The 22732-nt window shown below is 38.1% G+C and overlaps 1 protein-coding gene across 3 annotated transcripts in view; it reads left to right on the top strand.

Annotated features, from left to right (window-relative positions):
- Nucleotides 1-22732, top strand: part of LARP4B (La ribonucleoprotein 4B) — a 56997-nt gene that overhangs the window by 18094 nt on the left and 16171 nt on the right. Inside the window, exons 2-10 of one of the 3 annotated variants that reach the window (XM_054059116.1) lie at nucleotides 36-170; nucleotides 13518-13665; nucleotides 13847-14008; nucleotides 16112-16193; nucleotides 18180-18316; nucleotides 18898-19001; nucleotides 20646-20756; nucleotides 21212-21265; nucleotides 21620-21829. In XM_054059116.1, the coding sequence (XP_053915091.1) occupies nucleotides 90-170; nucleotides 13518-13665; nucleotides 13847-14008; nucleotides 16112-16193; nucleotides 18180-18316; nucleotides 18898-19001; nucleotides 20646-20756; nucleotides 21212-21265; nucleotides 21620-21829 (1089 nt within the window). In that variant the 5' untranslated portion in view covers nucleotides 36-89. Of the gene's footprint in view, nucleotides 1-35; nucleotides 171-8222; nucleotides 11654-13517; nucleotides 13666-13846; nucleotides 14009-16111; nucleotides 16194-18179; nucleotides 18317-18897; nucleotides 19002-20645; nucleotides 20757-21211; nucleotides 21266-21619; nucleotides 21830-22732 lie in introns of those variants that run through there. The other 2 variants (XM_054059115.1, XM_009558368.2) reach the window with 2 other exon arrangements.

Genomic DNA, 22732 nt, shown 5'->3' on the forward strand with positions numbered 1-22732 from the left:
CACTTACAGAATCTTTTGTCTTCCCATTTCCGCAGCTTACAAAGGTGACCAGTAAAGTTCTCCCTGAGCAGCCAAAAAGCAGACAGCTCATGACTTCTGATCAGGACACTAAAGTTGTGGCTGAACCGCAGGTGCAGCAAGTACAAGAAGTTAAAGACGGTTCTCATCTTGTAAGTATTATAATTACATATTTCCCTGATATGTGTTGCATGAAATGTTTTTTTCCCTATGTCTTAATCAAAATTGCGTCTCAGAGCATTTTAGAAGACAGTTGGCTGGTAGCATTGCAACACAAAATGCTACAACAGAGCTGTTGAAGGTGGCTAATTCTCCATACAGACTAGAAGCCTCAACTTAACTTTTTAGCCCTACAGGGTAATGTATTAAAAATTACAACTGTTTGCACTCATTTAAGGTACAGGGCTTTTTAAATTGTGCAGGAATTGTATTATCAGTTTTGAGTTCAATTCTAGTTCACACGTTTAACATGTGATGACAATGCAGGAAGTGCACTTGGCGTGTATCTATAATTGAAAAAAGCACAAGCCCATACAAATAGGAAATTGCTTTCTGTAACAGGAATTTTGCTCAGTCATTTCTGCCAAATGGCACGTGCTGCTGCTTCCGTGCTCCTGTGCAGGATCCAGTCAATTGCTTTATGGGATGTTTTTGGCAGATCATAGCAGCGGATAGTGCTGTACATATAAATGTTGTAGTAAATGTTACATATGTCTTCAAGATGGTGGAATGCTTGATTTGTGTGTGAGCTCTACTCATAATGTTATATTTTCATCTTTGATCATTAACTGCGTATTGGGAGGAATGTTTCCTCTTAGGATATCTTGAACAGTTTGGTTTCAGTATGTGTTCTGCCAGGCTCTTTGCCTGTGCTATGCTAAGAAGCAGATGCTTGCTGCTTCAACTTACCTTGTAGCAAAAACTGACGAGCATTTTAAGAAACACTGTAAACTTGTGCTTTTCTTTCCTAAGCAAGCTAGTGGATTTTTTTGTCACCTGCTACTCCCCCCCCTTTTTTTCAATTGGTCTTCTTAGTTCTCTTTTCTGTTTTATCTTTTCCTGATGTGAATTTTGTCTGTTTGACAGTAGAGGAAAAAGCTGAACCCACTTTTGTGCCACACTTTTGAATGCTGAAAAGCTTTTGTCATTTTTCCTTCCCAGTACTCAAGGCATTAATTCCAGGAAACCAGTTTGTAAGCTTGAGTAAGAGGCTCTTGCAGATTTGCTTCAAAAGCTTGAAAGTCAATGCACTTTCAGCAGGTGCATTAGTATTAAAGGCAGTTTGATCAGTGTTCACATTAACGCTAGTTCTTTTTAATTCAGCATACTAGAATTTTTATGAAGCTTCATGTAAACTTGGATCTAAATGTTAATTTCTCTTCTTCCATATCTACTCGGAGGAAGAGAGCAACTATTTCTTTCAATTTCAGAAAAATCTGTCTGCGCTTTTCCTTGGTAGAGCAGGCTAATGTCAATTTTAATATCTTGGAATGTATCCATAGGGATATAATGGTATGTTTCAAATAACTAATTCTTTTGAGATTAAAGCTTTTCCTCTACTGGATGTTTTATTTCAAAAAGATGAGACTTGTATTTTAGTAAGGTTTTTTTAACTTACACCACTGTAGTACTCCTATATGCGTAACATCAAGAGGTCATTTTGTTGTTTGAGAATCACAGCCAATATATACTGTTAAAACTGCTGTTTTCAAGATGGTCCTTTCCATAATGGCATGTTTGCCTGAGTATATTTTGCCAGCACTTCAGGACTTCACTTAAAAGTTTGGGAACAAGATTGTAGCTTGAGGAAAAACTTCATGGAGTGCAGAAAGAAGTTGGCAAACCAAAATCACTAAGACATTTCCATATTTCAAAAAAGGTAATAGGAAGGAAAAAAACTTCTAGGATCCTGACTAAATTGTGTTTAGTAAGTGCATGTTTGAGATTAACTGAAAATTGCCTGCCCTTCCCTGTGTCCCTGAATTACTTCTAGATCGGAGGCATAGACTGCATACAGGTGCAGATTTGTGTCTGTGGTCATCCCTACTTCACTGTATATTTGATATGGGGCCACACTGCCATGGTAGCTAGTGTGAGATTTTTTTTTTTTTTTTAATAAACTTAAAAGAAATTTGCTGAATTTTGCTCCCTAGCTATTTTGGCTAATGCTGTTCTACTAGGATCTGGTTATACCTAGTCTGAGTGCTTTTGTGGCAGTTAAGGAGGAAAGTAGCGCTTCTGGAAATTTTGATATACTTCTGTAGCTCCTGCAAAAGTAACTCCCTGTATGCTAGTCTTAATTCTGAAGTGCTGATTTTTTATATCTTTTAAGTATTTACAATAAGTAAGTTTTCCTAATTATGACTTTAGTCAGTCTTTTCTTTGGCAGGAACAAAACATAACATGTGTTCTACTGTTGGTAGTGTTGAAGAGAAATTCAATAGTGACTTAATTCAAACAAAAGTTTTGATGTGATGGAGCCCTTCAGAAATAACTTTCCAGAGTTGCTTCTGTTAGTGACAGTGCTCACTTGTTCGCCAACAGTTTTCAAGGCTTAACCTCATGGTGAGAGAGCCAGAGTAATTTCTTCTGCCTTCAAGTAGCTATAAAACTATATGGTATTTAGTGCCTAATGCAGATTGATCACAAGCTTAGTTCATGTCCAGCAACAACTCCTCTTGAATTTGGCTGATTTTAGTATTTAACAGCGGAATTTCAGTAGTTTTGTGTGCAAGTCATTGGCAGAAGTTGACAATTTGAGGATCCTGCAGCTTCTAGTTAATAGTAGCTTACATGTAAAAATTAGAGATAGGCAGTCTAGAGGATACTAGTAAATTCTTAGCTTTAAGTTTTGGAGTTAAAAATGCTGATATTTCTGACCTTTTTTTTAACCTAGAGGCAGTGTGTGTCACTTCAGGTGACATCTGTCATTAGATTTTTATTGTGTTCTGATTGACAGTCACTCTGAGAAAGCCCTTGTTGGGCTGGACCCAAGAAAATCATTTTTTAAGATGTGTTTAACTCCCTTTTGACTCAATACTCCATTTCCTTTTGATCAGTAATGCTTTGCTGCTAGAAATTTGAGGTTACTCTCTGAGGGAAGAGGCCAAGACCCAAATCACATGGTTGAGGTAGTTTATATGACTTATCTCTGCCAGACAGGACTTAACTAACCTCTAATGCTAAAGGTGCAGTCTTTTTTCCTTGCTCATTGATCCTAGACCCTTCCCCTGCCATGCCAGCACTTGAATGTGTGGCCCCTCAGAGTACTTTCCAAGGACCAAAGAATTTTCTTTCCTTCATAGGCTGCATCAAAGACCTGAGCTGGACACTTGAAATTAAATTTAGAAGGGATTCTTGTCATCAAGCAACAGGTTTTGCAAATGTTCATGTGTTTCAGTGGAAGATATTACCATGGGGCCATTTAAACTTGCTGTCTGTGATTTGAGTGTCACCCATTCTCTCCCTCTTGAATTATCATAAGGTGCTGGCTTGTGTGCTGGTTTTTGTTGTATAGGCATGTAAATACAAGTTCAATTGTATTGTTGGTTCTAAGCATAAGAAAAATACCCAGCAAGTCAGAAAACTTAAGATGGAAAAAACTTAATTGTACTTCCTGTAATATTTTTTATAGGAGTTAATGTGGAAGGATATCTTTAGCTTAGAACTGCTGGGTTATGTTGTTCAAAAATCCTTTTGCAACCCATTCAAGAATAAGCATCATAGAATAAAAAGAGTCTGAGGAAATTAGAAATAGATTTACTAGTTTAACAGAGGACCCTGATTAACCATTTAGTAAAGTTCAGTAGAGCATATAATTCTCAGATTATTTGACAATACACAATATTACATGTGGTTTGTGTCAATTAAGAGTTAAGTAGTAGTTTGTGTAACTTGTGGGTGATATTTAATAATTCCAGACATCATGAATAGCTTTAAACAAGAGAAGAGAGGATTAGATCTTTAAACTGAGAATGTATGGATGGTATCAGCATCGTGAATGATCGGTACTGCTTAGTGTTTTCTGTCACTTTTGTAGATTTACAGAATGAGAAATGTGCTGAATAGTTCTACACACCTGCAGATGACTTTCTAATGCTAGTGTTTAGTTGCTGTAGTGTGCAAAATGAATCTTTAAACTCTTAACTGTCCATTTAACTTTAATATATTGGAGGGAAAGTTAATCAAGCTGATCAGCTGTTTCCAGAAACCGGCAGTAGTGATGCTGCACTACATTGTAATGTTGCTCTTTCCCTTTATCTGCTGCTGGGCATGACATCAGGTATGGCCTGGGAGTGCAGGGTAATAACTGTTTCTTCAGGACTAGTTATGTTTGCATAACTCTATTATAGAAGAAGAATAGATTAAGTTAGATGTCAGAAGGCTTTCTGGACTGTTAACTTGTGCTATTTTAACTTTAAAGCTAAACAGTATTTTAAAACTTTGGGTTATAAGACCACAAGACCCTTATTCCTTGATAAGGAATAGGTACATGTAGAAATGAAAGTAGATGGGGAGGTTCACTCTTAATAAGCATGTTGACTTTTTGCCTTCTGTGTAGGTGTGTGCAGGACATAGGACTGAAATACTTAGTTTAAAAAAATTGTTCAAGTTATAATAACGCTGCTATTGAGGAGTTTCATTTCATGGAGAGAGAAAAACCTATTTAGGTTTGAGTAGTAGATCATTTAAGTGTAGATGAGAAGTATAGCAGAGCCACAATATAGATGTGTAAAGGAAAACAAAAATGAACTAAACAAAACCCACCCCCTGGATGAGCTCAGCTTTGAAGTGGCAGGGCACAAACTGTGTTAATGTGCTTTTCAAGTCAGATGATGGTGTATAGCTTAGCCAGGAGGTTTTCAAGACTCATTGAGTCTTGGATGTTAAACAACCAACCTCGGGTGATGTAGAGTAACAAGTGTGGCATTTTTTGCTTCAATTTATGTTGCTGTTTTTTAATCGTGATCCCATGGCAAACAGTATTGAGAAATGTGACTTAATGAATGTTCATTATAGATGCTTAAAAATAGACATTATCCCTGGAACTCTCAGATAAAACCAAAGGAACAAGTGTAAAACGTGCTATTGCACATAAGGAGAAGAGTATGGAGAAACTGGAATAAGTTTCTGCTTGCCTGAATGGCTTCACCCATTTTCTCCCCATTAGCTGATGGAAACAGTGCTTGTTAAGGCACTGGAAAAGTGGACTTTGCCCTGGTTCATCACTTAAAGGCACTTAGTTCTTTTTTAGAAAGCACATAATTGTTATAGTAATGGTTAAATCAAGGAGGAAAAAAATCTTGCTGCTTGTTGACCTGGTGAGGGAGTTTTCTGAGTAGTTGTAAACTTTGCAAGTATTCCTGTGACTTTATGCTGAGATTAAATGCAGTTGAATTGTTTGCTTGTGGCATTTCTTCAAAAAAACTATTCTAAGTAACTCCCTCCTCCTTTCCCAGTACATGGTTCCAAGGAATGCTAAAGAAAGGAGCGACTTGGCATAGTTTGAAGTCTGGATCCAAGCATGTTGAATAACTTTGTCCCACGGGAGAATTAAAAAAAATGCAGCAGATGGCAGCAATGATGCATCAGACTTCCTTCCCTTAAGAACAATGTATCTGCAGGCAGTTTGAGGCCTCACATATTGGATAAACTGCGGGGGGCAGGGTAGTCCTCCTCTGTTCTTACTTTGCAATTTCAAAGCATGCTTGCTGAGGAGGGAATGTGTTCCCTAGCCAATTCAGCAATCTTTTTTATGGTCAGAGGATTAGCGGTGAATAGGAGGTTTCCTCTGAAAGTTAGCTGCTGTGGTTCTTTCACGTATACAAATCCGAGTCTGCCTGTGGCACTTCAATTTATATGGCATTTAAAAATATGGTAACCTGTGTTTAATAATCTAAAGCACATTATTTTTGTGGCTTATTTGTCATATCAGCAGAATACTTTCCTGGGGAGAAGAAGCTACAATGGCAGCTGTATTTGCAGCTTTGCACTTTTATGTGCTACACAGAGCATTTATTAAGAGAAGCTGGGTAAGAAATGACTCAAAACATTTGAATACCTTTGAAAAGCTTCAGAGAAGAGAAGCATTTCATGCCGTATAAGGAAGAGATTCACCTCTAGTCTGTTTTATGCTGCTAAATGTCAACTCTACTACTATTGCTGTGGGAGCACTTTGTAGTGACTGCAGTGTAGACTGAAGTGAAACGTTTGAATTTCTAGAGTACTACCTTGCAACTGCAAGTTCTTATCATTAGGCTATGAACAGTTTGGGATAGCAAGAGCTTTTTTTGACTTTTTTAGTCTGTGATTTTACTTCAACCTGTTATGCTTACTGTGGCCCAGTGTATCATCATTTTTTTCTCAATCTTCAGGTAACAACAGTAAACAAAGTTTGCTTCTCTTTTGGCTCATTACTCTAAACATATGTGAACTCAGTTTACTTATTAGAAATGAATGAGTAGAAGAGGAGAACTGTTTGATTTATTTCTATGTTGATAGTGGGTCTTCTGTCAGAAGTAAGTGAAGGAGATGGAAAGGGAAAAGTGATTGTGAGCTTTCTTAGTAAAGATTAATTTGTTTTTTTCTTGGAATTTTGGAAACAAAGAAGTTATCTTGCAGTGTGGTGGTGACAGGCACCATGTAGACATCATAGATAGGACTGAATTGTGTCTTGAACTTATGTAAGCTATGTGACTTGCAATGAAAGAAGCTGTCTTAATGACAATCATGCAGGAAAAAAGAAGCAATGATAGTGAAATATTAGAGCATGGTTCTCTGTTAAGCAGCCTTTACCCTACAAGTATAGTTTACAGTAGAAATTAAAATAGATCTCTTACTAGTTAGTTGAAAGGCACCTGCTTTAATTAGCCATAGTACCCCTACATGACACAATTGAGAAGTTGCCAAGTTAAGGTACAACTCTAGATCAAGTACATCTTGATTAAATTTGCCATGTAGCGCACAACCAATAGAAAAGTAGCACTCAGTTCAATGTACGGCTGAAAGAACATTTGAAGTATAGTTCATGGGTCTGCCTTGTTTTCTTTCTTCTGTTTTCAGTATCTCTTAAGTAACAGAGCAGAGTGATGCTGTAGTACTACAGCCTACAACCTGTCTGAAGGATGATGTGCACGTTTGAAATAGCAGTGGATTTGAAGAGGTCTAAGTGATGCAAGGCAAACAAGAACAATTGTGTAGAACAGAAAAAGATTCAACTTTTTTATTTGGCTTTTATTTATGAAGAAACAGAACCTCTTCTTTTAGCAAGTAAAGGGACTTACAGTAGTAGGAAGTCTTCCAGTATGTATAAAGGTATTCTTTGCTCTCATAATGTAAGAAAGAATTCTGTTTGTGTGACAAAAGTTATACTGGGGACAGAGTTAGGGAAGAAGTAGCATTTAGTCAAAGTACCTTTAAAATCCATCTGAGTTCTTTGGTAAAAGAAAGCACAATTTTTTTTGGATGTTAAATATAATTAATCCTGCCACAACACCACAAGATGGCTAAATAATTGCAAGGCCCCTTCCAGTGTTGTAAGTTAGTGAGGGATTACATATTCTTTTTTTTCATACAGATAAAGAATTAAAAAAAAAAAGGCTTGGAATAGAATTAGCTTCTGATAACGTACAATGACTGTTCAATGGAATACATGAGGTCTTAGCTATCTTTAGCCTGCTTTTCCTAAAGAAGTAATCTTGGTATAGGTTCAAGTCTGGGGGAGGGGAGGAGGAGAAAATGGTCCAAAATTTTTTGGATCTAAACTTCCACTAGCTTAATCTTCAGAACAGATTTAAGCATGTGAATCTAGACTGCATTTATCTTTGTGTAAAAAGTGGGAGTTGTATTAAATATGAAGGTTAGTAGTTTTTTGGCAAACATAGACATTGTGAAAGATGTCATTTAAGTATTTTAATGATTTGGATGAAGGAAGCTCTTGAGGAAGTTAAGCAGTGGAAGTTCATAAGACTTGGTAATACTTTTAAACAGACTGTAATCTCATTAGGAGAATTATTTGACTAGAATATTACAGTGCATATGGTGAAACACTAAAACATTGCTCTGCAACTGGGTCTTGCCACTTTGAGTGGCAATGACATGTGAACCCTTGCATGGTTTTAAAGTGGGTTATTTTTGGCTGCTGGGTGTTGGCTTGTCTCCTGAGTAGCAGCAGAAAGTTAGTTGGGTGTATAGAGGAAGGTGACTCGCAATGAGAAGACTCTTTTGATACTACATATTAAACATGGGCTGCTGCTTCAGTAAAGAATTGAATAACAGCACAAATGAGGAGAAAGCTGGCTTGTTACAAAAATCTTCAGAGGAGGAAGCACCAGAGTCAAGGATAAGTAAAACTTTATCTTCAATTTTAGGAACTTTAGAAAGCCAGGATCTGCATACAGTGGAAAGGTCGGTTGATGGGGCAGCTGTGATAGTCGGCTGTGAATGTGTTTGTAGCAATGATTGCGTGGCGTCAAATTCTAAATCTGGGTTCTGGGATAGAAAAACAAAATATCTGTCCTACAAAAGCATGGAGAGTGCTTACTCTGAGAGCTCTAAGAGAACGTATCACAGACCTTTTAGCTTCTTTAATTCCTTTAGTCACCTCCTGAAGGTCTCTGGTACGTATAGAAATCTGCAGAGAAGTGAAGACAAAAATGAGATTATTAAAAAAAGAGCACCTAAAAAATCTGATAGTGATGGTCAGCACATGAGCGATATAGAAAATATTAATACTACTAATAAAAATGTAGCTGCAGAAGACCATTGCATGTTTGATCATATTTCAACTTCAGATATACCAGCCATCCTAGACAAAGGATTGCAATGTGACATTTCCTTAAATAGAAGTTTTGTGGAGGATTATGCAGTTACATGTCATTATTCAAGGCAGAATGAAATGACCATAGACAATGAAGACAGCAAGAGTGACAACCTACAAAAAAATTCAAGTTCATATAGAGGGATATCGCCAACATTTTGCTATCTTGATGTAGACAACAGACAAATTACAAAAGATTGGGAGTTTTACAGTATTTGTGTTGTAGATACTGAAGATCTGAAAGGGGATGAAGAGATGCCAGCTACTGTGCATGGAGAGACTGTGGCAGACATAGATAACTCAGCTGTTACTGATGAAGGAATGTACAGCATGGCACGACCTCTGGACACTAGGGAGGAATTTCCAATGCAGCAATCAGAACAAGTGGAAGCTAAGTTTAATTCACAGGAAGAACTGATAGAGTATAAAAAAGAGGACAGGTCAAACATGCAGAAAAAGGAAACAAAGGAACGTTGTAGCATAGACGTGCAGTCTTCTTATGGTGACTTACTGGCCGATCAGTGTCAGGTGCACAGGTTAAACATTGACAATACAGTAATAGATAGCTTAAGAGTGAAAGTATGTGATGAAGTTGCGCTTGAGAATAGACTAGAGGAGGTAAATTCCATAGGTAACACTGTCAGTTGGAATGAATCACTCCATAGAGCTTGTGATGCTTTAAAACTTACAGATGCTGCTGAATTGGACCAAGACAGCCCTAAATCAGAAAGTGGGAAACACAGTGATTTCATTTCCAGTGTATTGGTAAACACTGGAGTGTGTAATTCAGGAAGAAATGAGGGAAGTCACAATTCCGAGGTTGGTTTAAGTAGGCATCCCTCAAGTGTTGTAAGAGAAGTGAATGCTGGACAGGTGGCAGAGAGCACGAGGAATAACTTTGAATTGTCATTAGAGTTGCATGAAATGGATAGTGATTCTTTTTTGGTGAGTCAACATGCAGAAAAAGTTGAAGAAGGCTACTTAAAGTTAGGAAGTGAAGTAAACTCAAATCTGCGAGAGAGAACACCACAAAGAACACCTAGTGATAGCCAAACATTTGCTCCTGACTCCAGTGAACATCACAGTGTTTTGGTAGAATTCTTGAAGAATAAAGAGAAATGCACAGGTATGGTTTTACATAGCTGTGAAACTTTGAATGGGACTGAAATGCATGAAGACTTGGAAGAAAGTTCTGATTTTCAAACACAAATTGAGGGTTGCACTGAAAACAAGACATCAACAGAAGTTTCAGACCATAGTGGCATGGAGGAAGACCTCTGTGTGAGTAACGTGGAGCTAAAAGGCAATATGCTTGAGGAAGCTGGTAGCTTGAACAGAACTCAATCTTCGGTAAGTGATTGCACTTTGACACCTCATGAGCTACATAAAACAAGTGCAGATGAAATGTTCCTAAAAGAAAACAGCCTAGAACTTCAAATTTCACAGGAGTCACCAGGGAATAAAGTATGCAAATACTCCAATTCTTATAACAAAACCAGTGTCTCTTATGTGTCTAGGGAACATGAGGGTATGAATGAAATGGACATGAACTGTAGACAAGATAAGCAACAGGATATATGTTCCTTACATGCATTGGAAAAACAATGGGATGTGGGAACTGACTCAGCCAGAATAGCTGGGGATGTAGTAGAATCTGTAAAACAGAGAAAATTGAAAGCTTACATAAATGAGACAGTTGATAATGAGGCAGAAGGCATGAAACAGAATTTGGATGCTAACATTGTGGATCACGATAAATGCATCTTAACTTGCAGTGAAGGCTTGACTCACAATCAGAATACCAACTCCCCTGTGCCTGTAGCGTTGGACAATCGTGTCTATAAGAGTGTAAAATTGATAGATGACACTAAAAATATGGAAGATGCCAGTAATCTCTTGCTTAAAGCCCATAATTGTTTGCCTTCATTTTGTCAAAATTCACATACTCATATGTGTGATAAACGTATGGAAGAGCCAGAGTTATGTCATTGTACCAATCCAGAGCCAGAGGTTGAGGACACCATAGTTTCTGTCGGGCCTTTTATTGAAGTAGGATCAGAAACTCAGGAAGAAAGTGAGTGTGATGTAAATGAACCTAATGTTCAGGATGGTGAAGTAAAACAATGTATCAACATCCACTCAAAGGAGGAGAACCTCCCTGGCTTTACCGTGTCAGCTGGGAATCTAGAAGCTTATTCCACGGGGAATTTAAAGCCATTAGAGACAAAGACTACTGAACTGAAAAACACCAGTTATGTATTAAATACTCAGATGAATGACTTGATCGCAAGTTGGGAACATATACAGTCAGAACACAAAATTCTCTCAAACAAAGAGCTTGAAATTTTTGTTGACCCGAAGCAGGTAGATAAATACGCTGCTACTCCTTCCTACGAAATACCCAGTGCTTCTCCTGGTGCCGCAGGGTTGCAGCAAGGCAGCGAGCCATGCGTGTCAGATATGATGGGAGACATATCGAGTGACCAGGAACATTCCTATGAATTGGACAGACAAAACCCCCACATTGAAATATGGTCACACTTCATCAGTCTGCAAACTGGCAATACCGATTGGACAAATCAGCCGTTTCCTGACACCCTTAGTGCTGGCAATGGTGAATATCTGATGGGCTTCTTATGGAATAATACAGTTTCTAACAGTACCATGAAGAATGACAGACTTTGTATAGTTAGTGAAGATTTCCAGAACGGACTTGAAGACTTAACGGGTGCTTCATACGCAGTTGCAAGATACCCGTATCAGCTGCTGGCACCGGAAAATGTTGGTACTTGGGAATGGCAAGATACAGATGAACTTGTAAGTATTCTGCAGGTGTAATTTGATATTAGAGCTTAAAGCTGAAGCTGGGAATTGGAATAGGCCAGGTCAATGTGGTTTCATTAGAGAATTATGTATGTCATATGCTATTTTGTACTGAAGCTGACAGTTCTTTCCTTTGCAAAACTGACTCCTATAAATAATAGTTCAAAGTCTTTCTGAACATTCATACTTTTTTGGTTCTCTTTACCTTGTGTGAAAGTTTAAACATTGGGCATAGTATCTCCCTTGCAGATTCTCAGCTCTAGATGACCTTGAGGTGAATGCTTCAGTATGTGGAAGGGAAACTTTTGCTACAGACTGTTAATAGTGCCCTTTACATTAACATAGGAAGAAATTTTTGTGGATTTCCTGAAATCTTAAAGTTCTTGCTTGATAGCAATTAGAAAAGCACTTCTGGAGATCTTCTGAAGTGCTGTAGGAAGGAGTGAGTGCAGGAGAAGTGTGAGGAATGAGCTAGACTGGATCTTTGCTAACTGGAATAAGAAAGAAACAAAGCCAACCTGCAGCAGCTGCTATTCCTCTTTCTTCCCCGCTAAGCAGAGCCAGCACTTAGTATTGTTCTCTACACTGTCTGCATTACAGCAGCTGCTCTGATTGTGCCCAGCATTTGCAGTGCTGGCAGTGGATTGTACTAGAGGCCAAGTTTGTTCTTTCCTGGGGGAACTTCTTATAATAAAAATGGAAACTGATGGAACTTGCCATCATATTTGAATCCTTATTATTCAAGGAGCTATGTCAAAACCTCCAGTTTTTATAAATCCTTTGTCTGTCATTCAGTGGTTGTGTTCAAGTTGAGATTCCTTAGATCTTTTTACCTTCAGGAGTGTGTTTTCTCTGTACCGTGACAATGACTACCTAAGCACGTAATAAGAATAAATAAATCGTCATGGAGTTTTGAAGTGCCTGTCTTAAACTCTGCCATGTTCTTGGCATCCTTTAAATTCACAAACAAATTTTAGAAAGATTTTTTAGTGTGTGTTATCATAAGCAATATTCTTTCGCAATAAAATCATCATATTAAAACATTCCAAAGATATTCTGATTATGGAATAACTTCATGCATTTTGCCTAAATGTTGGCAAAACAAGAGAAAACCGTTAATGTCAAAAAAGTATTGTCCCTGTTGGCACTGCAAGGAGCAGTCTCTCTGAAGCACAAACCCAACCATTTATGTAAGGGTTATGGGTAGCCATATATGACAATTAAATTCAAGTTAAGGGAGATTAGCCTAAGATGATTTAACTGGATCTGGTAATTGATTGGTTTTGTCCTGCTTAGGAGAAAATGAACCTAAATTTTTGTTAATGCTCTTCTGTTGAAGTAATGACAGAAGTTGTGTGACATTGATTGTGATTTTCCAGGATGCTTCCTTGAAACCTGCCTATCTATATTCCTGAAAAATAACCCAAACCTGTGCTTTTGTATTTTCTTAATCTTTTTGTGTGGTTTTGCATAAATGGGTACGGTAACAATGTAGATGTTAACATTGAGTTAACACTTATGGTAGAGAACTGCCTGAAGTCTAGGGCAAGTACATGATAATTTTGGCTGTCAGAGGTGAAGATTGAAATGTTTGTTATAGTTTGCTCTGCTTGACTAGGCTTTTCTGGTGATTGTTTATCAGGGAAATGCAATTCTGCGTTGCACAGTTCAGTTGGTTTTGTACCTGAAGCAATTATGAGATGGCAATTCAGTTAATATATTCAGATGTGAATAAAAAACTTGACAATACAATCTAGAGTTGTACATCTGATGCTGTTATTTGAAACTGTACATGTATAGGCACAGGTGTGTGCTATATATCCACAAAGTGCATAACCAAAGATGTTTCTTTTTGTAGGAGTCAACAAAGGTTTCAGAGTTAAATCCTAATGCAAAGGTGTGGGGAACTCATATGTTACACTTGGAAGCAAGTGGTGCCACTGATGGTAGCGTGAGCAAAACGTGGGAAGAAATACCTGACCAACCCCCAGATTCCTGTAAAGAAGGTATGAATAAGTTTTTAGCTGTTGCTCAAGCAGAAGGTAGAATTCAGTGCAGAGCTTTCTCAATTTTAATTTCCTGTTTAAAAAAAAAATGCAAATATGTAAGCAACTTGAGATTTTGTTTTAACTGATGTTACTGTGACTAGAAGGAATGCTTTTTGAGTGTTTGCCATCTCTGCTGTAGGACTGGACACCAATGGTGATGATGACAAAAAGCATCAGAATGCAGTGCTGACAGAGCTGCAGGAGCCATCACCAGCTGTTTCTGTGTCAGACCAGACAGATATGAACCCTTTGGCTCTCGAGCATTCAGAGTATGAGTCTATGCATGAAACCACTCAGACAGGTAGGAGAAATCTGATATCTGCTTGTACGTGGTTCAAAAAAAGAAAATGTATTTTGAGCTGAAGAGTGATCATTCACTTAAAAACCAATAAACAAACCCAAGGCTATACCACTTTTCTTGTTCAATGTATTCTGTAAACAGACCCCAGAAAATCTTGCCTCTCGGGCTTAGAGGTATTTGGGAACAAGTCTTCTCTTGTTTGAGTATAGGCCTTACAAGTTACTGCCCAGAATCAACTGTGAGCTCTGGTTATAACTGAGTATTGTTTTCAGAAATGTTATTGTGAAGGCGAGTCCCTAATGTAGGTATTTACATGTAGAGGTCTAACTCTCTAAGCTGTGTCTTCCTAGTTGGGTCAGGCCCTAAGATGAATTTTATCTAGCGTTTGTTTCAGGTAGTAATGTTAATGCATTGAAAGATCAGTCTTGTACTTAAAATGCTAAAGGAAGCGATAATTTAGTCTGACTTCTTTGCATTCTTTTTTAATGGACTTTCCTGGGGTTTTTTTTTTCAGTGCCATTGTTGGTAGCTGTAGTCTGTACCAGATGGCATGTTTTAAGAAACTTCGGGAAAGTGGCACAGAGATTCAGCCTTGCTTGTATTTCACTGAAAGGGACAGAAGGTCTGCAAGATGCTTGTAGGATTACTACTTGAACTGAGATGAGGGATGAGAAAGAGAGGAATTTGTGTTGGGTGTTTGTTGAGACTTGTAAGAGGTCTGCTCCTTGTTCATTGTGCTTAGTCGATTTTATAACATGTATTTAAAATGACTGCTATAGCTAGCATCCGTAATAGCTGGAAATAAGGACAACTGGAATCAGACATGGTTGTGCCATCATACTTGCTTGTGTTAAAAACTGAATGTCTCTTTGACTCTTCTACGTAATGATACTATTGGAGAATATTAAATAATAGCTAACTGACAAATTATGTTAATGATGCCTAGCATTCTAGAAGGGAGCCGTGTTCCTCACCTTAGGAACTTGTCAGTATGTCACTTATGTGCTGAAAATAGTTAACAAGTCAGATAGTGTTGTAAAGCAGCTGAACAGCAGGTCAGACATATCCCACCAGATGAATAACAACATAGTCTCATCTCTGAAATCTGATTTTTGTTTTATTAAGTTATTTTTTTTAATGCGTATAATTTGGGTATTTGTTAGATTTTGGGCAAGGAAGAAAGAGCAGATGGGGAATGGTAGTAGTTGTTAGTACAGGATATGTGTATTAGGTGGTGTCATTATCTACATCAGAATAGGACACTTGAAGGACGGAATGAGGGGAAGAAATTAAAATTTGCTTTAGGAAGAAGAAAGGTTAAGGAGACCTGAGGAAAATTGAAAGTTACTGAAGAAGAGAAAGGTATAGAGCGTAATGGTTTAAAATACTTTTTTAAAAAGCTAATTTACTTTTATGTAGTATGTTACTGAAAATTTTGTAAATCTGATAGCTACGCTAAACTTCTGGTCTTTAAGCAGTGCTCCCACTGAAACAATTCGTTTACCCTCAGTTGACTGAGTGCAAACTAAAATGAACATGAAATTAGTGGATTTTCCATGTAATAATTCTGAAACTTCAGGTGTAAGAAAATATTTTATTTCTCCTTCTTAACCAAGAGATTGTTAGTTGTTCACACACCTGTTGCTGATTGAGTGGGTATCTGCTGATATTTCATAACTGTGTTTTTCAAATTTAGAGTAAGGCCAGAAGTGCTGAGTGCCTCCATTACATTGCTTGTTTGCTGCGTTAGTCAGCTGTATTAGTCAGGATTTAGTGGCTAGAAATTGGTTATTTTCTTAAGATGGGAAGAGGTACATGAGCTAAATCATTTCAGTATTTACATTGTGATGTGTCTGTAGCTGCTTGTCTAAAATGGCTTCAAATTTTTATTTGCAGAGCAGAGGTTAACAAGTGAAGCCAGATGGCTTTTCTTTTCTGGCTTAAATAAAAAGTGTTCCTGTGCAATTTTTGGTGGGTGGTGAACTAATAGACAATGAACACTTACTAGTTAGACAGCCGGTAATAGACATGATGGCTTGATTAAAATATCTGTTGTGTTATGTAGCAGAACTCAATTTTAAATTTAAGTGTTGTAATTATTAGGTGGAAACGAACAGTTGCAGCCAGAGGGTCAGGAAGATTTACGAGAATTACTGAAAAAAACACTGGAATTCTGCTTATCAAGGTATGTATATATTTAAATATAGCATACTGGAGGATAAATAAAAAGATAAAGAATCTAACTTGAGATGTATGATGATGTATTTCACAGCTGTTACTTAAAGCTGAATGGAAAGGATGAGAATTTGGGGGATGCAACACACAAATTCCAGACTATCATGTAGCTCTGAAAGCTTGCATGAAAATTCTGGGCCTAAAACATAATCTAACAAATATATTGTAACGACTCTCACTACAAAACATTTACCGATCAGGAGAATTTTGACTGTTACTAGGTTCTTTTTCAAATTAAAATTTAGTAACTTAAACCATACAGTAAGCTAGTAATTATAAAATATGCCTTGATATAAACTACAGTTTTTGTGTGTGCATATGTAGATTTCTTTGTATTTCAAATTAAGGATCAATTTAAAAATGAAATGTGAAGGACTCTGAATTATACGCATTCTAGTATAGACTGATGCAAGATCATCAAAGCAGTTTAATTATTCTCAGTGCTTGTGCCTTGATAAAAAAGTCCTAAACGCATATCTTAATAACCTAAACCAATTGCCTTTGACACAGTTTCTCACAGCATTCTGCTTCAGAAACTGTCAGCCTCTGGCCTGGACAGATGCACTCTCTCCTGGGTTGAAAACTGGTTGGATGGCCAGGCCCAGAGAGTGGTGGTCAATGGAGTTAACTCCAGCTGGAGGCCAGTCACAAGTGGGGTTCCTCAGGGCTCAGTACTGGGTCCAGCTCTGTTCAATGTCTTTATCAGTGACCTGGATGAAGGCATTGAGTGCACCCTCAGCAAGTTTGCAGACGACACTAAGCTGGGAGGAAGTGTCGATCTGCTGGAGGGTAGGGAGGCTCTGCAAAGGGATCTGAACAGGCTGGACTGCTGGGCCGAGACCAATGGGATGAGGTTTAACAAGGCCAAATGCCGGGTCCTGCACTTGGGGCACAACAACCCTATGCAGCGCTACAGACTGGGGGAAGAATGGCTGGAGAGCTGCACGGAAGAGAAGGACCTGGGGGTGCTGGTTGACAGCCGACTGAACATGAGCCAGCAGTGTGCCCAGGTGGCCAAGAAGGCCAAAGGCATCTTGGCTTGTATCAGAAATGGGGTCACCAGCAGGTCCAGGGAGGTTATTCTCCCTCTGTACTCAGCACTGGTGAGACCGCACCTTGAATACTGTGTTCAGTTCTGGACCCCTCACCACAAGAAGGATGTTGAGGCTCTGGAGCGTGTCCAGAGAAGAGCAACAAAGCTGGTGAGGGGGCTGGAGAACAAGTCTTATGAGGAGCGGCTGAGAGAGCTGGGGTTGTTTAGCCTGGAGAAGAGGAGGCTGAGGGGAGACCTTATTACTCTCTACAACTACCTGAAAGGAGGTTGTGGAGAGGAGGGAGCTGGCCTCTTCTCCCAAGTGACAGGGGACAGGACAAGAGGGAATGGCCTGAAGCTCCGTCAGGGGAGGTTCAGGTTGGATATCAGAAAAAAATTCTTCACAGTAAGAGTCATTGGGTACTGGAACAGGCTGCCCAGGGAGGTGGTCGAGTCGCCTTCCCTGGAGGTGTTTAAGGAACGGGTGGATGAAGTGCTTAGGGACATGGTTTAGGGAGTGTTAGGAATGGTTGGACTCGATGATCCAATGGGTCCTTTCCAACCTTGTGATTCTGTGAATTCCTGATCTGTATGCTCCTACATAACCAGTTACAATTAGTGGTCATTTGAAGTAATAAACCCCTAAAAATATTAAGTGTTTGTGGGAGTAATGTGTGGCCTGAACAGAAAGCTGCCAATACCATTGGATGAAGGAAAAAACCTTTTTCATATTATCTGGGAAGTGAAATAGCGTAGATGAATGGACTGAGGAGACTGTGGTAATGTTGAAAACAGAATTTAGTGTAGGAATCTGCCTTCTGTGTGATGAGTTTCTGTCTCAGGTTTATTGGCGAAAGTTACATCTCTGACATTCCCTCATGCTTTTTTTGTCTTTCCCAACAGAGAAAATCTTGCCAGTGACATGTACCTTATATCACAGATGGACAGTGATCAGTATGTGCCAATAATGACAGTAGCAAACCTTGATCATGTCAAGAAACTCAGTACTGATATGGATTTGATTGTTGAAGTGCTGAGATGTAAGTAAAAATCCCTTAATTCTAGAAAGTGTTTTGCTTATTGTTGCAGGACTATTGTGAATTTTCAATCTCTCTTCCTTCTTTTGTTATATATCTGTATAAAATGCCATTACTTTTCTGTAAAGTATTAAATAGAGCAAGCAGCTTCCGATTTAGACCATCACAATTGTAGGACTGCAGTTTTATCAAAGCAACCTCACATTTGAGGTATCAAGTAATGATCTGTGTAAATGAGAACAACGTGAGTTTATATCTCAGAAAAGGCTGTTAGACGTTGCCATCAAGGTAGGTATCAAAAAAGAACATGACTGAGTGTGTGTCTTCAAAGAAAAAGTTAATGAATTGGAGTTTTCTAGGCCGCGAGAGTAGGAAGACTGTGGAAATTTTAAGGAACATGTCTACTTAGTTTCATATGTCTGGAAGTATCCTCAGTCATCTTCTGCTTGTTTTGTAATGTTCAAAAATTTTAAGTTTAGTACAAAAAACTTTGCATTGTAAAACTGCATCCACGGCATCTTTAAGTGTGCAAAGCTATTATGACTGCCAACAGCTAAAATACATTTCTGTCTTTTCTCTCTTAGCATTGCCTTTAGTCCAAGTGGATGAGAAGGGAGAAAAAGTTAGGCCAAATCAGAATCGCTGTATTGTCATTTTACGTGAAGTCCCTGAATCCACCCCCATTGAAGTAAGTGTTTCATTGTTCAGTAAAGAATGCTTTTCCCTTAGGATTTGGGAGTTAAACTTCTTTCAGATTTCAGTAAGCATATTGCATTTGTTAATACATTGTTAGTTTCTAATAGCATTTCTAAACCTTAATTTGCATGTGTTAGGATAATAAATACATTTGATAGAAGCATGTTGCTCATAGGAAGACTGTGGTAAAACCTGTAGCTTCACAGAGGGATGGAAAGCTGACAATACTGTGTTTGGTAGAGATACCATAATTTTCTTGGGCTCTGGCTTATCCACATGGACATAGCGTTTGGCTCCTTGTCTAAATAGCAAATGATGATGAGGAAAGTTAAGTCTTAAGGGGAAATGTCACTGCTGCATGTTGAAGCTTGTCATGGTAAAGGACTTAAAGCTTTGTAAACACTTTCCATAATACTGAGACTAAAGATGTTAGTCCGTGAGAATCTCTGCTGGCTTATGGAATGAGTGCAAAGTGGATAAATTGATTCTTTGAAAGATACTTAATGGAGCTCTGTTGTAGTTGGGACTGACTAATGAAGAGACTAGAAAAATGACTGGGTCACAGATTAACTCATCTTGAATTTTAAAAAAGGAGGAGAAGGCAGGTTCTTGATGGGTAGATATTTTAATTTCTCCTCTGTTTAATTTTATAAGGAAGAATAAAGATTCTGAAAGAGGTGTTCTTCTTGATGGTTCTCTTACAAAAATAGAAGCACTGCAGTTTTAAAACTTTCAATACAGTAAGTGGCCTTCACAAGCAGGAGCCGAAAACAAAATACTGAAAGGAGTTGGAGGGAAGAAGTTAGAAATATTATATATGTAGTTTAAAAACAAGAGCTGCTTTTAAATGCTTAACAACAGTGAATTTTTTGGAAGTCTTTATTTGCAGGAGAGGTCTGAAGTGTTTTTGTACAATGTGTTTAAATTGCCATGCTGAGAAATCTAGAATTAATCTGCCAGATTTAATAGAATGTTTTCTGGCATGGCATGATTAGGCTTTATTTAACGAGAGCAAAGTTCCAAAATACTGTAAAGCCACCCAAAAGTTGCATTTTGATGCTACTCACTTCAGCTCTGACAAAAATAATACGCAAATTGCTAAAAATAGACAAAGTCTAAGGTGTGGATTTTTTCATATAGAAACTAGATGGTTGCTTTTGAGGCAACATAAACCCCGTTTCAAATATATTTTAACTGAAGTGTCTACAGATTAATATAACTCCAGGTTTCTGCTGAAACGGAGGGTTTCTCCTATCCCATGCAGTATATATTGGTTTTCGTGAGGCTCTGAGGTTTTGGGGATGGGAGAAAGATGTTTTTCTGTACCTGATGACAAATATAAGTGTGTCTATGGCCTAAATAGCTTATCTCCTGTGATTTGAAGGGAGCAGGCAACTTCTACTTGTAGTATGGCCCTAGGCGGTGTTTGTTTGAATCTCTTCTAGCAGGGAGATTGGAGAGAGCTAAGGGTACTGCAGGTCTTTTGAAGTTCTCAGGTCTGCTTTGTAAAGCCCAGCCATGCTTTTTGTCTTTCTTGCCTAGAGTTCAGAGTTCTGCACTTTAAACTGATATTTTCTTGTGTTCTCCATTTTTTTTCTCCCACCCTCTTCTCTCTTATCAAAATCGCTTTCATTAGGAGGTTGAAGCACTTTTCAAAGGAGATCATTTGCCTAAGTTTATCAACTGTGAGTTTGCCTATAATGACAATTGGTTTATCACATTTGAATCAGAAGCCGATGCACAGCAGGTAAGACTAATTTTTTTGAAGCATTTTAGACTATAACAGTGAACAGGAATTCAAGAGGGTGGGTTGAAAGGTCATAACTTTATTACAAGTGCGTAATTAAAAAAAAGATACCTGAACCAATAAAACAACAATGCTTCCCCTTGGCTAATACCTAGTTATCAGTACTATTAAACATAACCCTGTAAGAGCTATAATTGTTCATACTAAGACAACCGATATTTTGGATGGCACATTGAAATGCTTTAATTGTAAAATATAAAATCTGGTTTTAATGCCACTAAAGGATTTCTGCAATGATGACTTAAATCTTGCCAAATGCAGATTATGTATTGGGGGTTTTCTTTAGTTTAACACTAGCAAACACTTCAAGAATTATTGTTAGGCTTAGCCTGTCAAAACTTAGCTTTCTTTTGTTTAAATTATATTTGACGAATTTTATAATTACTTTTTTAAAGGCTTACAGATACCTTAGAGAAGAAGTGAAAACTTTCCAAGGAAAACCGATTAAGGTAAATAGAGCTTTATGGATTTGGGATGACATGTATGGATATCTTCTGGGTCTTGTGGGGCTCACTGTGTTTTCTAATATAAATTGAAGTGGTCCAGTCTCAGCAGCTGTTTGACCTGGAGAGGGGTTTTGAAATGTAGCATAAGCCATTTTAATTCTCCTTTTCCTCCTTTCTGGCAGCGGTAGATCCATCCCAGCATCAGGCCAGCAGGGGAGCATTCAGCTGTTCCTGCCTTCCTTGAAGGAGAAAGCTATGGCTGACAAGTGTCTAGTAAAAGTTTGAGAGCTGATAGTTTGAACCATCCTGATTATTTATTATAGCAGCCTTTCAAATTCAATCTAATCTCCTTTGCAGGCAAGGATAAAAGCAAAGGCAATAGCTATAAATACTTTTTTGCCAAAGAATGGATATAGACCTCTGGACATGAACCTCTACACACAGCAGCGTTACACAACGTCATTTTACTTACCTCCTGTATACAGTCCCCATCAGCAGTTTCCGTTGTATAGCTTGATTGGCCCGCAGGCCTGGTCGGCCACCCACAGCTACCTTGACCCTTCATTGGTAAGTTTCTTGATTATAAAACTGTTGCATTCTCTTCAAAGTTGGTAGTATTTTCTTACGAAATCTTGAGGTGTAGGAAGTATATCTATACTGAAGAGTGTGGTTCTTCTTGAAGAACAGTTCCTCAAAATTCTTTCCATGATGTACAGGATTAATTGAAAACTCCATCTGGTCTCAGATTGCAATGTGATTCTCTTCTTAACCTTGTAGTTGTTGAGGCAGTTCTTTAGTGAAGACTACTAATTAGCCATTACCAAAACAGATGTTTAGTAAAGACTACTTTCAGTAATCCTCTTTAGAAATTACATCTTCAGTATAGGTACTTGAATACCAGAAAAAGAAACTCTGTTATGTACTGCATAAACTTTATGCAATCAGGTAGATAAAGATTGCTTAGTGTCTTGATCTTCAGTAGGAAAATAAGTTCTAAGTGAACATGCTGCATTACCCCATTTGGCATGTTCTTAGAGCAAATATCTTCTGTACAAAAGTAACATTTTTGGCAATAAAAATCAAAATTACTTCTGCTAATAAAACCCAATAAATTTTAAATTGCCTTTTTTTTTTTTTAAGATTTTCTTAAAGGGGCTGTTGGTAAGCCTTAGAGCTGGGATGGTAGCAGTAAGTTCTTAGAATCTAATGGGACACCCATTGTATCCTGTAGTGTTGATTCCAATGCTCCTCCATTGAACCAGTCCCATCAGAATTACCTTGGCCCCTTTGAGTCTGCATCTTTGAGTCTGCCTCTGCTGTCCTACAAAAGCTAATATGAAGATAGTTTTCTGCAATAACTGGGAAAATGAGTTTGTCCTACACGGAACAGCCTTCTCTTCTGTAAATGCCTCTTGCAGCTAAAAGAAAACTATGGTAGCAGTGCTCAAAATTAGAAGCCATTTAGATGGT

This window comes from Cuculus canorus, chromosome 2, assembly GCF_017976375.1.
Source record: "Cuculus canorus isolate bCucCan1 chromosome 2, bCucCan1.pri, whole genome shotgun sequence".
Classification (NCBI taxonomy): Eukaryota; Metazoa; Chordata; class Aves; order Cuculiformes; family Cuculidae; genus Cuculus; species Cuculus canorus.